Source organism: Misgurnus anguillicaudatus, chromosome 8, assembly GCF_027580225.2.
Source record: "Misgurnus anguillicaudatus chromosome 8, ASM2758022v2, whole genome shotgun sequence".
Lineage (NCBI taxonomy): Eukaryota > Metazoa > Chordata > Actinopteri > Cypriniformes > Cobitidae > Misgurnus > Misgurnus anguillicaudatus.
Window position 1 is genome coordinate 20,760,417 of NC_073344.2, and position 17,744 is coordinate 20,778,160.

Genomic DNA, 17,744 nt, shown 5'->3' on the forward strand with positions numbered 1-17,744 from the left:
AGTGCCGCACTATGGAGCATAGTACGTATAGTATAGTGTACTGTAGTATAATGTAAAAACGTAGTACATTATAGTACAGTGTTGAATAGTATAGTGCAGTATAATACAGTGCAGTAAAGTATATATTAGGCTTTTTATACTATACCTCACCCTAGGCTTTTTTGTTGGTCGTTAGCAGGACTTTTAATGCTAATTTTTTAATACTAAGACTTTGCAGTACTAAACGAATACAAATAAGAACACACTTCTCCTTAGCAAGCCGCACATTCACTTCTGCTGGGCAAATAATGACATTGAAATGTGTTTTTATGTTCATGTGTGTTGTATGACATCAGACCTTTGATGCAATATTTGTCCTCTGTGATCTGCTCCAGACGCCCCAGCAGTGCATCAATGTTGGATTTGATCTGAGTCAGTTCTGATTTGATGGCTTGAAGCTCGGTAGACTTCACTGCTCCCACATACGCACAAGGTCAACAGAAGAACACAATGCTTTAGCTTGATAAATCAACAGTTTTATATAGTCATAAAACAGAAAGAATATAAATGCAGTGGTATTTGTAATAGGGCCATGATGGACCGTCGCCCAAAACAAACAGTCCCACCACAGCTATAATGCAAACTTTCTGAATCCCAGAGATGGCATGTTAATCTGTGTACTGGACCGAACGCCAGTTCAAGAGTCTAACAAGTCGATAAGTCATCTAGTTCACTGGCTCTGATCAAGTACATCTTGTTTTGGAGACAGCAAATGCATTATAGTGAATATTTGAAATTCTGTACAAAATAACCCACCCAAATCATCTTAAAGGGGACATATTATAAAAATTCTAGAAAATAAATTCAGTAACTCAGTTTTGGTAAACCATTCTCTGCAAGCATGTGAAAAAACAGCTCATTTAAATTTCAAGTTCAAGTTCAAGTTTCTTTATTTTTGCCAGAGCGACCTACATCGCCTGGAATTCATTTTGGTGAATTGGCTCACACAAGACAATACAACATAACATATACAATAAAAAACATACAATTTAAAAAGAAAACAAATACTTAAATTTTTACCAATAAATAGTAATAAAACAAATTTAAGAACCAAGCTATGTCTGAATAAATAAGGTTAGTGCTGTTGTGAGTTGAGGGCCCTCACAGCCTGTGGGTAAGTACTGTTGGCAAAACGAGTGGTTCTAGTTCTTATACTTTTTAACCTTCTACCTGATGGTAAAGGAATAAAAAGTGAGTTAGCAGGGTGTGATGAATCTTTAAGTATTTTCATACCAGTTTTAATCAAACGGGTGTTATAAATGTCACAGATCTTAGGGAGCTCCAGCCCAATTATTCTTGATGCAACTCTAACTACCCTATTCAGTGCAGACTTATCGTCAGCCGAACAACTTCCCCACCATACAGTAATGGAGAAGGTGAGAGTGCTCTCTATTACAGCCCTATAGAAGTATAGCATACCAGCCTTGGACACTTTAAATTTCCTAAGCTGTCTCAAAAAGTAAAGTCGCTGATGTGCTTTTTTAACAATCTGGCTGACATTGAGGCTCCATTTTAGATTTGAGGATATAATAATCCCAAGGAACTTAAAACTCTCCACCCACTCTATAATTTTGTCATTAATGGCCAGAGGCTCGAGCGACCTTATATGTTTGGTCCTAAAATCAACAACCATCTCTTTAGTTTTGGAGATGTTGAGAGACAAATTGTTAATTAAGCACCACTCAGCCAGCGAGGAAACTTCTATTCTGTAAGCTGATTCATCATCATTAGTTATGAGGCCTACCACAGTGGTATCGTCTGCAAATTTAAAAATCTTTACTGAATCATGATGAGACAAACAGTCATTGGTATAAAAAGAGTATAAAAGGGGAGACAAAACACACCCTTGGGGGGCGCCAATGCTGATCGACATTGATTTTGACAAGATGTTATTAACCCTGACCACTTGAGATCTGTCAGTTAAGAAGTCAAGTATCCACTTACATATGGATTCCTTAACCCCCAACCCCAGGAGTTTGTCACATAATCGCTTTGGTATAATATTGTTAAAAGCCGAACTAAAATCAATAAATAAAACCCGTGCATATGTGGCTGTCCCCTCCAAATGTTGAAGAGTGTTATGGGTGCAGAGAGAAACAGCATCTTCAATAGATCTGTTCTCCCTATATGCAAACTGGTAAGAATCAAGTGGCATAGCTGAAAGATGATTAGCCATTAGTCGCTCAAAAACCTTCATAATAACAGAGGTTAGGGCCACCGGTCTGTAATCATTCAGACCACTCGCATTCGACTTTTTAGGTACAGGAATGATAATAGCTGATTTAAAACATGCCGGGACTTTACATAATCTAAGAGACCAATTAAAAATATCAGTAAAAACATGCGACAGCTCATTGGCACACCATTTAATAGTGGCAGCAGAAACCTGGTCGGGGCCTGCTGCTTTCCTACAGTTTTGTTTCCTCAACAAAGATCTGACCTCTTCTTCTTCTATCAGAAAAGGTGGTTCAAGAGGAGTTATGTCATTAAGAAGATTAGAGCTGACTGAACATTCAGAATTACATTCAAATCTACAATAAAATTCATTTAATTTATTAGGTAACAAGGGATCATCATCAGAGACTATATAATTGTTTTTGTAATTAGTAATCTGCTGAAGGCTTTGCCAAACACCCCTGCTGTCGTGGACACCAAGCTTAGCTTCAAGCTTGGCCCTATAATTAGCTTTGGCCTTTTTTTTGGATTTGGCTCCTTTTGTGATTTCAGACCCTTAATCCACACTATCCAACCACAGCACTGCCATTTAATGCAGAGATCAACTCATTTGCATTTTAAAGGACACACACAAAACGGCAAATTTTTGCTCACATCTGCAAAGGGGCAATTTTAACATGATATAATAAATTATCTCAGGGCTCCAGACTGCCACCAAATGGTGGCATTTTGCAACCAAAATTTGTGAGTGTGCCACTGAATTTTACATCCAGTTGCACATCAGTAAATTTGACTTTTTTTGTGATGTGACACTGAATTTGAAACAGCACATTGTACTTTCTGCATGTACCAACGTATTTATTAGTAATACAGTGGAAATTAAAAGAAATGTGAATATTTGGTTAGCATGTTGATTTTGGGTGTGTGCCCCTAAATTTTCTGGTTGTGCCCCTAAAATTTTCAGTTGGGGGCCACTGTGCTCCTAGTGAAAAAAGTTAGTCTGGAGCCCTGTATCTATATGGTATTTTGAGCTACGACTTTACATACGTACTCTGGAGACACCAAAGATTTATTTGACATCTTAAAAAAGTCTTGTGAAATGTCCCCTTTAAAAGTCAGAATTCTGATTACTGGATGTATCTCAAAAATTTCGAAGTTATATACTTTTTCAGGTGACTGGTTAAAATTAACCCAATATTTTGTAAAAATAAACATTCTGTTAACTTCATACTGGTATGGCATGCTTTCCTTTTATGATCAAACTAATATATAAAAGAAAATCAAGCCCCATCATATATGTTTCTAATGAAATATCTTGTTCACTCATTTATTTATAAAATTATGGGAGTAAATTGGGTTGCTTAGCACGTTTTGCCGACTTCAAATCATTAGATTTTTCGGCATTCGCCACTAATGACCAGTATAGGTTAGGAACTCCTGAAACATACATCAAGATGAACTTACATTTGGGTTTGACAGAGCTGTTGGGAAGGATGGCTGATCTGGTCAGGAGTTTCACAGGTAATGACTTCACTCTGCGTACAACTGGCACGGCCACACGGGGGCGCTTTACTGGAACTGCCCTTGGCACGGGTGATACTCTGCCTCTGAACTCAAACAGTCTGGTGACAGAGACATGAAAAACAATGTTAACTGTCACTGTAACTACACTATTATATCAAAGTACCATAAGACATAATTACTGCTGTTACTATTGAAGTGTGTATACTTTAAAGTAGGCTTTGATTATGCCAGTAGCTCTCAAACTGGTTGGCGGGGGCTCAAGATGGTGTCTGGAACCCAGTTTTATAACATTTTATAAAATACATGAATTAATCATAAATTTACGGAGCCCCTAAGGGGACATGGAGAAAAAATTAAATAAAGTTTGGTTTCACGTGCGCACATGAAACTTTCGGGTGCTCACGTGAAACTTTCATTTGCTCACGCGAAACCTTCATGTGCAGAATTTTTTGTAAAAGTTTAGTTTCACGCGCAAGTAAAATCAAAAGTTTCATGTGAGCACGCAAAAGTTTCACGAGAGCATGCAAAACTAAACTTAAAAAAAAAAATCTGCACATGAAGGTTTTGCGTGAGCACATGAAAGTTTCACGTGAGCATGTGAAACTTGAGATTTTTTTTACTTCAATGTCACCTAAGGCTTAGGGGCTCGGTATAAATTCTATATAATTAAAAGTAATTAAATATGTAATTTAATACTCCACTTTTTTGAAAATATGCTAATTTTCCAGCTATCGTAAACATTTGATTTTTTACTGTTTTGGAATCCATTCAGCCGATCTCCTGGTCTGGCTGTAGCACTTTTAGCATAGCTTAGCATAATCCATTGAATAGACCATTAGCATCACGCTAAAAAATAACCAAAGAGTTTCGATATTTTTCTTGTGTAGCCTCAAATTCCACAAGGGGGCGTATTTGTTCCTAAGATGTTGCACAATAAACGTGACATCCGGATATATTCATTATAAATCGTGAATGAAAAGTGAGATTCGAACGAATGTCCGTTAGTGAACTAATTGTATACAGTATTTATATCGTAATTCGGTCAGAAATGTCAAGATTGTGGGATGAACAAATCGTTTTGAATTAAAAGGCTTGGATATTCCATTTCTTTGGACTTTGGGGATTTATTAACTATTTGTTTTGGACAATTTCACCGAAGCGGATAGAGGGAAGATTTTGTAGTTAAGCAAACATCCTAAATCGGAGCCGCCGGTTCAGGTAACTAACAACTAGATTACAGTTTTATGACTGCTAAAAATCATATTATGCTTTGTGTGTGCGCTTAATGGAATCCCGAAAGTCTAAGCTTTACAACGATGTGCCGCATGACCGTATATTTGGAAGATTTAATGGTTCAAAGTTACAATGACGTTTATGCAGCCTCACATGCAAGGGAGGGGGTGTGCCGTGTACGGCACAGTGTTCCTTATCAGGTTAAAACTTGACTCTTCTGTAGTTACATTGTGTACTACATTAACTTTCAATAGCAGGGGACTATTTTCGGGCACTGTGTAATATCACCTGCTACACCCATGGGTCCAAATCCTTGATTATTAAGCCAGAATGGGAATATAGTCCAAACTATATCTGCACAACTTTTAATTTTTTGTCGGCCTTAGTGCACGATGTAACTACAGAAGAGTCAAGTTTAAATAAGAAAAATATCTAAGGCCTTTGGTTACTTTTTAGCGTGATGCTAATGGTCTAATTGGATTCAATGGATTGTGCTAAGCTACACTCTAAAAAAAAAAGGTTCCTTGAGGTTCTATATAGAACCGTGGGGTTCTATACTTGGCCAATAGAACCTTTTACCAAAAAAAGGGTTCCATATAGAACCCTTGGAAGGCAAAGAACCATTTTTATTAAAATGGTTCTATAATTCACGTTTTGTGACTGAAGTGTAAACTAAAGATTACACAATAATTGCAGACCTACACAACTCATTTACAAACCTACACAACTCATTCACAAACCTTTTTGTGTCAATAGGCTGTGGTCAAATAAAGAGAGAGTCAACAAATAGGCTATTAATATTTAGTGTATGATTTAATTCCTGTGAGCTTTTTTATGCAAGTTTGTACATTAGCATGAAACTTACAGTGCAGTTTGCGTTTTTGGTGAATTACCAGGTGTTTTCTTTATTTTGTACATTCTAAATTGTCAATGTTTATGTAATTTAACCTGAAGGGGCATTAAAAACAAATAATCGCAAAAGTGCCCTCTGGTGGCGTATATATGCGTTGCACCATAAGCGAAGATGAGCCTCGTGACGTGACAGTTTTTTTTCAAACTGAGGTGAGGAGTTCGGACTCCGGACCGGCATTTGTTTGTACCCTGTCCCTGAGGTAAGTAAACTTTACATTTTTGAAACGATATTACTGAAACATTTAGTATAATTAATTAATATTTATTTTGTTAGAGTGTGTGTTGTGCTAAATAGTGATACTAGAAGCTACATTTATAATATTTACCTCAGGTAAAAAATACTGCTGGTAACGTTGAAGCACTTGACGGGCTTCGTCAACCGTCAGTTATAAAAGCTCTGTTAAATACATTTTGTTCCGGGTTTTAATGAATTACGTTACAGTCCTGCTTTATTTCTTTGTCATTTTAAATTAAATTGCCAATCAGAATAAGACAGCTGTGTTGTAAGGAGACGAAATTCGAGACAGTAATTTCAGTGAAGCGCGTGGTCAAAGGAACCGGGTGGAAGACGGTAGAAGGGAAATTATATGTAACAGTTAGTTAAATGTTTGTCGCAGTTTTACACATATTCCGTGAGTATTTTTCGCTTGTTCACGAGTGTTTTATCAGGGTTGGAGCTAAACTCGGAAGGAAAGTGGAAACTGCTGGCCAAAGTTGAGAACATTCCGCCGGTCTGTATTATAAATGCACGATTGCAGTGCAGCGTTTGTATCCGCAACAAGTCTAACGTTAGATATGCATGTTTTCTGTGATGCACACAAATAATTAATGTGATGGTAGCTGTTAAGACACTTACATTTAACATTCAAATGTTTTAAAAACCAAACGTGTTCATGTTTTTATGTGTATTTGGTTTGTGAAGTGTAATTTATGCTTTTTTCCTCTCCCCCACAGATAACCATGGTTAATAAATGATCAGACACGTCACTGGCTTTAAAATATAAACCCCATTGATGCAAAAAGGTAAGGTGCTTAAAAGACCTCGTAAACCTGACTGTCACTAATGTTCATTAAAGAGAAAATAAAAAGAAATCTGTGTTTTGTAGCTTTAATGATAATTCTTACTGTATGTATTTCATTTAGAATTTAGCATTAAAGACTGTAAAGTGTTTGAGGACTTAATTTAAATTCTGTATATTTCACACAATTTTTTTTATTGAACATTGTGTTTTGAAAAATACATCAATTGCAACCTCAAGTTAATGTAGACTTTAAGGAACTTGTTTGTCTGAAAGTGGATATATAAAGATTTTGTGTTTTAAGATGCTGCATGGAATGACAATGAGGTTTGGAACAGACTTGAAGAACATGGAAACATCTCTAAATAAAATGGCCCCAAACATCATCAGGAGTGCAAAAGAAGGAAGTAAAAACATCTCTACGCCAATCTCATTGGAGAGGAAACCACAGAAGGTGCTTGTTCTTTGTCCAGTGTAAAGTAGCTTTATTTGCATAGTCAATGTAAAGGTTCTAGCACCTATAAATTGTATAAGTGAAAATATGAAAATAATGTTAGTATAAACTTTTTCCTTGCCATTGAAGAGTAAACTTGTTAATTAAGAGACGCTGGCTGAGAAAGAGTTAAAGTTTACCCACAAATTAAAATTGTCGTCACTTTCTTCAGCAGAACACAACAGAAGATATTTTGAAAAAGTATGGTAATCGAACAACAATGGTGCCCATTGACCTGCATTGGTTTTGTGTCCATTAAATTGCTACCAAAGTTGTTCGGTTACAGACATTCTTCAAAATCTTTTTTGTGTTAGTGTTCTGCTGAAGAAAGAAAGCTGTGAACATTTGAAATAACGAGTGAGTGAATGAGTTTTCTTTTTTGAGTAAAATGTCCCTGTAATTGATTTCTGTACCTAATGTACAATAATTTGTATCTTTGTAGGTCTGGTGAGGAATGCTGCACTTATGTTATTGCCAGCATTATTTCAAGAAAATCCCAGCTTCCTTTACTGTGTAAATAGTGTAGGTAATTTAGTTAGCATTTGAGGGACTATATTTAAAGTAACATTCAATGCAAATATAAAAATATTACTCTGTTTACCCTTAAATAGCATACAGCTCCACATCAATTATTATGAGTCTTGTTTTTTCATGAGTGTCGCTTGCCTAGTTGTCATACTTTATTTGTGTTATTATGGGATAATTTTAAGTCTATTTGATGGCTTCTGTTAATTGGTAAGAAGCACTTAAAAGGTGAAATGTTTGTTTTACAGGAACCCAAAGGTCCCACACCAACCATAGTGTTCAATGGCTCTCCTGATCTTCTCAAATCTGAAAGTTTCAACTTTATAATGGACAATGTGAACTTAATATGTGGAAGACATTGACATCACAGGCTGTGGAATGACTGTGTCACAGGTCGGAGAAGCGGACCGCCCCTGTCGCGGATCACGCTCCTCCTAGTTCCACCTCGAGGAGGTCCCAAAGCACCCCAATGACCAGACAAACCAGAGATAAGTAAAATATAAAAATAGAAACTTTATTTAAAACTAAAGTGGGGAATGGGAATCTAAAAATCTCGCTTCTCGCCCTCAGGGGGAGTATTACGGGGCCAGGGACGTTGGAGGGGTTTCCACGTGACTCCAGCTGGAACACCGCTAGAGAGCGTATCTGGGTGGGTTGGGCACACACCGTCGCGGCGGCCCCTGATGGCATCCACAAAGGTCCAAGACCCTCCTAAGGTGAGTACGGACGACAAGGACACAGCACAACACTTAAAGAAAGCTTTGTGTATTTCCGTTTCAAGAGGTTCTTACTTGACTGTTGAACAGTGTTTCTTCTCCCTCCACAGCTCCCAGCCGTAGCAGAACTACGTATTTCAGCACCCGAACGACTAACAACCCAACCGGCATCTGCAGCGTATATCCAACGCGATCAAACTTCACTCTGACAAGTAACTTCCTATACACAACCACGCCGTCCTTTCGCCCGGACCAGCCCCGCACTCTTTCCGCCCGCTACCTAGCGGTCGCCGGATCAGCAGAGCCTGCGGACTCTTCGGACTCTGTGACCCTTACAGTAACTTCTACCTTCTCTCTTTATATCCTCCTCCATGGCGTGGCTCGCCCAACCATCGCTCGCCATGTCACTCACACAGCTGTGCCTTGTTTCAGTGAGTGCGGGGATTCCCGGGGAACCCGGAAGTGCCGGTGTCTGTACAAACCGGTCCGGGCGGAACCTCTTCACTCTCCTTTTGGTTCCGCCCCGCATAGTCACTCCGTGACAACTGTTTGCGTTTTATTTTCTCCTCAATGTTCAATACCCTTTTGCCATTAAGCACACAGTGACATTAATTTATAAAATATATGCTTAAGTTTTAATACCTGTACAAAACAAATGTACAATCAACTTGTGTAAATTGTCATTTTATTTAATAGATTGTTCATGAATTGTCTTTAAATGCATTGTGATTTCGGTGACACTTTGCAGTGGGGTTCATTAGTTAACATTAGTTAATGTATTAACTAACTTGAACAAACCACGAGCAATACATTTGTTACAGTATTTATTCATCTTTGTTAATGTTAGTTAATAAAAATTTAAGCTTTAATTGCTTGTTCATGTTAGTTCAGAGTGCATTAACTAATGTTAACAAGATTTTAATAAAGTATAAGTAATTGTTGAAATTAACATTAACAAAGATTAATAAAGGCTGTATAAGTGCAGTTCATTATTAGTTCATGTTAACTAATGTAGCTGGCTAGTGTTAACTAATGAACCTTGTTGTGGAGTGTTGCCGTGATTTCTTTTCATCATTTCAGACACATGTAAAAGTTACTAAAACTTAGTACTGCCTATACTGTACAGTATCTATGCGTAAGGGAAATAACTTGAACAAAATTTTTTATGTATAGTGTAATTAATAGTTTAGCTGTTTAATACAGAGATGCAATATATATATGTATATGTATGTTTATTAAAAAGTGAAAATGCTTAATGGAAATAATTAAATAACTAAATGGTTGAATGTAATGAGACATTTTAAATGTATACCAAAGTTTTGCTGTCTAATACAGAATAAAGAGATGTGATTTTAAGTAATTTTTATAGATTTATATTTCTGTATAATACAATTAATAAATAGTAAACTTTTATAATTTTCTAGATCGGTTATAATTTCTTATCAATAATAAATTACTCATAATAATAAAGAACCTTTAATGGTTCTAAATAGAACCATCTAACTTTGATTCAAAGAACCATTTGGGGTTCTTTTTAATGAACCCATTAAAGTGGTTCTATATTGAACCATTTGGGGGTTCCATATATGAAGCGGGTGATAGAACCATTTCTGGTTCGATATAGAACCATTTTTTTTAAGAGTGTATGCTAAAAGTGTTAGCGCCAGACCCGGAGATCAGCTGAATGGATCCAAAACAGTAAAAATCAAATGTTTAACTCTAGGGGAGCTGGAAAATAAGCCCATTTTCAAAAAAGTGAAGAAAAGTGAAGCTACTAATCAAAAGCACTTTATTGTATAATTTAATATGTTTTGTTTAAATCGGCTGTGTACAGATTTATGGCATAAATACCAAGTCCTCAAAGCCAGAATTTGAATTCTTCAAATTCAACTCTTGAAATTGAAAAAAAAAAACGAGAGCTAATTAGCAGACTTGTCTTAGCATCGTGTCCAAGTTTGCCAAAATGAGGTAAAAAAAAGAATTTTTGGAACGCGAGAAAATCCTAAAGCTTTGCTCTCCAAGCATCTGCAGGGGATGAAGAGCCCGGTGTGCTCTGAATATACCGGGAGAAGATACTTTTGTCTTCAAAAAGAGGCCGTCTGCTGCCCAGACAGGAACCTAAAAACAGCCAGCTGGCTCTCGACACGGCTTTATTGACTGATCCCCGAACCTTAAGATCACTTGGAAACAGGTGTTGCTGAAATGTTTGGATCTCTGCGCTGTAAAATATCGAGCGGAGTCAACGTCGCCCTTAGACGGCCGTAAGTCAGGGAGGGAAGATCACAAGAAAGATATCAATAAACATGTCAGCTCATCATATGGACGAAATATCCCTTACATCTGCGAACAAGCACTTCCAACTGAGTCTCGCAGCAGGGTTTCCATAGCCACCGTTAAAGGGATGGTGCCAACCGCATGCTCGCTCAGCCAAAGTTAGCTTTTAACAGGTTGTGGGGAGAGTTCTTGTGAAACACATATATTTTTCCTCCTTTCTTTCTACAGCTTACAGCTGCGCGAGTTTTTTTTTTACAAGGGCTCCTTTAAATTCTGCCAAGTTGTGAGAAAATCTATTATGACAGGAAAAGCTGTGGAAATGGCACTGTGGCTGACTTCATTATCAGACACCGCTGGGTTACCGTACTAAAAACCGTGTTTCACAGACCTTGACTGTTGAATTATGAGTATACCGCCGTTGTATTTCTGCTAGCCACGGGTGCTCGCGCTCCGGCTGTGATTTTAGATTTGCACGTCTGGTTGACTTCAATGGAGGTAACCTACATTTCATGAGTGAAAGTTTAAAGGGGGAGTAAGCACAGTTGAAATTGTGCCAAATAACACACTCACCTATCGTAGAAGTCCTCTCGGTAGTAATCATAGTCAAACTCATATCCGCTGCGGGAAAGAAAGACAAAAAAACCTTTCAAACACAAGATATTCACAAGACTTAGAAAGTACATTTTCTACATAAAGGTGCATAGGAGAAAATGTTTCTTTTTAAATCTTATGTTTGAAAGTTAATTTCTGTTTACCTTAACAAGGATATTGAATATTTCAGCAGTAATTGCCCATAGAATTATATAACATGTTTAAACAACAAGAACATTACATGGGTATATACAAAAAATACAAATATTATATATAGACTAAACAATTTCTGGTATATTTTTTAATAAAAGAACTTTGTAAATGTTTTAATTCATTTTAAATTTACAGTAGGTTACCTTTTTGACTAGATGGGGAGTGAAAAGGAGATGTGCACCTCAAATTAATATAACTCATTCTTTGGTCTAGAAGTAAAATATTGGTCTCTTTTTAAAGAAGACACATTAAAGTTGTTAACTAAAGTGTTTGGAGTTGTAAATATTAAATATTAAAGCTAGTTGGTTACATTTATTTTTAAAAAGAAAAACAATGCAATAAATTATGTATTTAATATAAAAAACATAGAAATATAAATGTTTTACAGCCAAAATGCAAAACAAATAAAGCCACAAGTTTTGGTAGTTTTGATTCAAATTTCAAATTTAAGGCGGGATGCATGATCTCTGAAAGCCAATGTTGACATTTGAAATCATCTGAACAAACACGCCCCTACCCCATTTGAATCTGGACCTTCTTTTGATAGACCCACCCCACACATACGCAACCCAGGCAACAATGTCAGTTAGTAGACACGCCCCTTATTGCTGATTGGAAGTGTGTTTTGGTACTCGGCCTGACTCCCTTTTCAAATTGTTTTTCAAAAATCGTGCACCCCGCCTTTAAAATCACAAAATGATGTTTCTGTCACACTTTTAATGGTTTTACCAACAAAGGCCACTAGATGTCAATGATTAGCTGCATACTCTTGTCACAAATTAATAAATTACTGTCACTGCATTATTATTATTATTATGTCACTGTTTTAAATTATGAAAACTACATTCTTAGAGCTTTCCAATTATATAAAGGTTGTCAAGATTTTTGAAGATTTATAGATTTATTTTGATGGATATTAGAATTATAAATATACAAATTCATATGTAAAGAGTTTCGTTGCAAAACGAGATAAAGACCATTTTTTTAATTGTTCAGAAATCTCGTTTTTTGGTTGTGCATTCCAATTAATTTCAATGCAACTGCAGTTGGTTTGTTTTGATTTAAACCTTCATAACTTAAAAAATACAGCTAAGTAGCACCATAAAACAAAATAATAACATGGTAACATAATAATAAACATGTTTTGACAAAAATGTAAAAAAATGGATTTATCTCGTTTTGCAACGAAACTCTTCATGTATTCCTACGGGGTCAGTGACATTTAACAAAAAGACTGTCATTATACAATTTTTTAAATTTAAAAATACGAAAACTACATTTTTAGAGCTTTCCAACAATGTATAGTTTGTCAAGATTATTTCAGGTTTATAGGATATGTAGTAATAAATATACCTTGGGCCCACCTGCTGGCCGTGACATTTTAGGAAATTACTCTTACTAGGTATTTCTTTTTGTAAAATGGTGATGAAAATTTCAATCTGAAAGCTTTTCGATATGTAGTTTGTCAAGATTGTGTAGGTTTAGAAATTATTGTTTTAAATACTGTATGAAATGCGAAACATCCGACCTGTGGGACGGTGAAAGTTAAAGGTCTTTAAACACGGCAAAATTACTTTCTTACTTGGTATTTTCAGTATTCTTGTTTTCAGTACAAATATCTAAAAATTGTTAAATCAAGATGTATGTTTTGATCAGCAAAATTACCTTAGAAATTAAGTCTAGTTTTTAGACAAAAAACATACAATTTAGGTGAATTTGTGTTTAAAACAAGCAATAAATAAATAAATAAATCTGCCAATGTGGTAAGAAAAAAAATCTTGAACCTTTTTCTTAAAACATTGCATTCAAGAAAATGCAAGAAATATTTTCTTACCCCACTGGCAGATTTTTTTTGGCTTTTTGAGAAAACAAATATATATATATACAAAAATACTAAGTAAGAAAGTCTTTTTTTTCAGTGCAGAAATAAAGGTACAAAAGCTGTCGCTGGGATGGTCTTTAAGTTACCCCTTATAAATAATAGAGGGTATTATTTTTTGTAATAACCTGTATAATGTTGCTGCACTTCTCTTCAGTCCTTTCGGCCTGTTAGGTTTGGGTTCACCTGCCATGTTAATATCTGTGGATAAAAGCATAAAACATGCATTACATTTTATTTCACTTAACTTATCGTTTTTTAAAAACGTTGATTACGAAAATGCATAGAGTAGTTATATTATATGAGCCTGTTATTAAATATAACAAATGGCAATGGCTTTTCAACGTGACATCTGCTGCTATTCCATAATTGCAAGTTATTGAGACACTTGAGGCTGTTTTGTCATAAATGTAATTACTGCCGTGCCAAGACATCACAAACACTTGAGTTTCTGTAGGCAAGTGCATTAAAGGTATCTAATATTTAAAACGCCATTTGCATTGAAGTAAGTATAAAATAAATGAGCATATTAATATCAATACACCAAGACATTAAATTTTTAACATTACGATAAACACACAAACTGACATTTGAGAAGTTTTGTGAGACTGAAATCGTTTCCTTCTTTTCAGTTATGCAACGTGTCATTTATATGATAAAGTAGTTTTTGAAGCACTACTATTGATCCACCAAAATAAAAGGCTAGAAATTACAAAGGCCTTCCAATTCAGATTCTTTATCTCTCTCAATTTGCTTCTTGGTTCTTGATGTTTTTTAGGGGAACCAAAAACGTTCTTCTATGACATCACCTTTATTTTTTTCATTGTTCCCATGAATGTAAGTGGATTTGGATAAAAGTCTGCCAAATGCATAAATGTAAACATACAGCCACCAGAGGGCACTCGCCCCCCACTCAACTCAACAGCACACCCTCTCGCCCGAATTTACCCTCTCGCCTTCAGGTTACAACAGCAATGACAGAAGGAGATGCAGAAAGAGAATAATTGATAGCTGTGAAGACACGGCACTGTCACCAAATCTTATATTTTTAGCACAGATGCCGGCTTTAGGTTCAAGAGCGTGAGACAGGGTGGACAGCGTCAGGGTTTGAGAGAGATCTGTCACAGCTGCAGTGATTTCTTTGATTGACAGCACTGATGGGCCAGTAGGGAACGAGCGGTGCTGGGTGATTGACAGGTCTCTGGGGCTGTCAAGGGGGAGCCAAAAGCTCCATGAAGCATGAAACTACAGCTAATCTGACCACGGGAGAAAAAATGCATGTCATCAAGTGGCTGGAGAATGCTGGAGGGAAAAAGAGAGAGGATGAGACGTAAAACAAAGATTGACACGGGAAGAGATGCAGAGCTAAACAAACTGACTGAGGCCAAGAAGTGTGATTTTGCATATAGGGACGTCTTTTGCATACTTTATCCGTACTACCCTACTGTGTAGTATGCCCGAAGAAATGTAAATAATTTTAAATAAACCAATAATCAATTTTTAAACAATTTAGATTAAATGTTTAATATAAAACAAGGACACAATTAATAATGTTGGTGATGATGTAAATATTAAAGGAGTAGTCCACTTTAAAGATGTGGTCAATTGACTTTTCATAGTAGGAAAAAATACTATGGTGGGTCAATGGGCCCCGTCTATAAAGTAGACTACTCTTTTAATACCCAGATGATCTACTACATCTGACGAATCTTAAAAGTGTGAAACCAGTGGATGCTTTGCTATCGCATGAGGCCATAGGAGCTGAAAGGATGATTTGAAAAGCTGAAATATTTACTTATTGACCGAGAATTGTGAGACAGGTGGCTCCTTTCAAATGTACAGTAAGTGATACCAAGAAAGTTTCTTAAGCCTGAATGGTACACCTGGGTACATTATTTTGTGGCTTTTGTGGGGTCAAAGAACGCACGGGTCAAGGCCAACATGGTGGGATTTGGACTCAGCTACATGCCCAGACAAAAAAGGTGGAAGTGTGGAAATAAACAGCCGTGTGATCTCCTCAGCAAGACGAGAACACCTGCCGTGGACGCACCTGTCCTTTTCCTCATTTATTTGAGGGGGGCGGAGCATAAGCGGTTGGTTGCCCGGACACCAGAACAGCTGTGAGACCAATCAGTGTCTAGAGGTCACCTTGTATATCAGACATCATAACTTGCTGCTATGATGAGAAAATATTCAACACTAACATAGTTAACAAAATTATTCAGGAGATGATATGACCCCTTGCTGTTTTACAGTAACGATTTGAAGGTCAGCACAGACGTGCGTAAGACAATTTTACACAAAATTGGATTAAAAATGCTAAGTAATGCACGGTATGCAATATCAAAGTTATATGGAATGTGTTTGGGTTATGTAATCATTTTGAAACCATTCCATTTATTGTTTCACAAACTACTTTACAAATAGATATTATACGTTTGGCACATTGCATGCAAAATAAATTCTCTATTTTGTCAGGGTTATGATTAACAAAACAATAAAACTGTTAGACAAGTTTAGGATTTACTGAGGGCAATTGACCTACACTGAAGCAGAGACTGATCTAACACAAAAACATATCTATATTATGCAATGGTGATATTGTATGAATTCATAAAACGTAAATCATACAGAAATGTGCAGTCTGGAAAAACGTACCTATTTTACATGTTGGCAGTTTCGTAAAAAATTCTACAATGTAAATCGTACAAAACCGTATGATCTGGAAAAATTTACCTATTTAACGTTGTGACGATTTTGTATGAATGTGTACAATGTAAATGGTACAAAAACGTACAATCTGGGAAAATGTATCTGTTTTACGAAGTGGTGTATTTGTATGAATGTGTACAATGTAAATCATACAAAACCGTACGATCTGGAAAAATGTACCTATTTAACGTTGTGACGATTTTGTATGAATGTGTACAATGTTATTCGTACAAAAACTTACAATCTGGGAAAATGAATCTGTTTTACGTGGTGGCGATTACATATGAATGTGTACAATGTAAATTGTAAAAAACGTACAATCTGGAAAAATGTACCTATTTAATGTGGTGGCGATTTGGTATAAATGTGTACAATGTAAATCGTACAAAATCGTATGATTTGGGAAAATGTACCTGTTTTACATAGTGGTGATTTTGTATGAATGTGTACAATGTTAATTGTAAAAAACGTACGATCTGGAAAAATGTACCTGTTTTACGTGGTGTCGATATCATATGAATGTGTACAATGTCAATTGTACAAAAACGTATGAAATGTACCTACTTAACGTGGTGGCATTTTTGTATAAATGTGTACAATGTAAATCTTACAAAACCGTATGATTTGGGAAAATGTACCTATTTAACGTGGTGGCATTTTTGTATGAATGTGTACAATGTAAATCGTACAAAACCGTATGATTTGGGAAAATGTACCTGTTGAACGTGGTGGCAATTTTGTATGAACGTGTACAATGTAAATCGTACAAAAATGTACAATCTGGGAAAATGTACCTGTTTTACGTGGTGCCGATTTTGTATGAATGTGTTCAATGTAAATCGTACAAAAAAGTACGATCTGGGAAAATGTACCTGTTTTACATGGTGGCGATTTCATATGAATATGTACAATGTAAATCGTAAAAAAAACTTACAAACTGGGAAAATTTACCTGTTTTATGTTGTGGCGATTTTGTATGAATGTGTACAATGTAAATCGTACAAAAACATACAATCTGGAAAATTTTTACCTGTTTAACATGGTGGCGATTTTGTATGAATGTGTACAATGTAAATTGTACAAGAACGTACAATCTGGGAAAATATAACTGTTTTACGTGTGACGATTTCGTATGAATGTGTACAATGTAAATCGTAAACACCGTACGATCTGGGAAAATGTACCTGTTTTACATGGTGGCGATTTCATATGAATATGTACAATGTAAATCGTACAAAAACGTACAAACTGGGAACATTTACCTGTTTTACGTTGTTACGATTTTGTATGAATGTGTACAATGTAAATCGTACAAATACGTACGATCTGAGAAATGCATGTGTTTTACGTGGTATCGATTTCGTATAAATGTCTACAATGTTAATTGTACAAAAACGTACAATCTGGGAAAATGTACCTGTTTTACGTGGTGGCGATTT

The 17,744-nt window shown here is 36.1% G+C and overlaps 1 protein-coding gene and 1 long non-coding RNA gene across 5 annotated transcripts in view; one reads left to right on the forward strand and one right to left on the reverse strand.

The window, feature by feature from the left end:
• Positions 1-17,744, reverse strand: part of raly (RALY heterogeneous nuclear ribonucleoprotein) — a 133,844-nt gene that overhangs the window by 13,876 nt on the left and 102,224 nt on the right. For both annotated transcript variants that reach the window (XM_055212226.2, XM_073870452.1), the window contains 4 exons: positions 13,722-13,794; positions 11,481-11,528; positions 3,679-3,836; positions 338-451 (listed from right to left, as the gene is read on the reverse strand). In XM_055212226.2, the coding sequence (XP_055068201.1) occupies positions 338-451; positions 3,679-3,836; positions 11,481-11,528; positions 13,722-13,794 (393 nt within the window). The remainder of the gene's footprint in view (positions 1-337; positions 452-3,678; positions 3,837-11,480; positions 11,529-13,721; positions 13,795-17,744) is intronic.
• Positions 5,844-9,996, forward strand: LOC141365724 (uncharacterized). 3 transcript variants are annotated; one of them, XR_012370773.1, is made up of 6 exons: positions 5,844-6,083; positions 6,838-6,906; positions 7,207-7,356; positions 7,838-7,917; positions 8,169-8,636; positions 8,747-9,996. It is a non-coding gene; the product is annotated as an uncharacterized lncRNA (long non-coding RNA). The 3 variants fall into 3 exon arrangements; XR_012370774.1 differs by lacking the exon at positions 5,844-6,083 and adding an exon at positions 6,149-6,614; XR_012370772.1 differs by lacking the exon at positions 5,844-6,083 and having other exon boundaries at positions 6,151-6,906.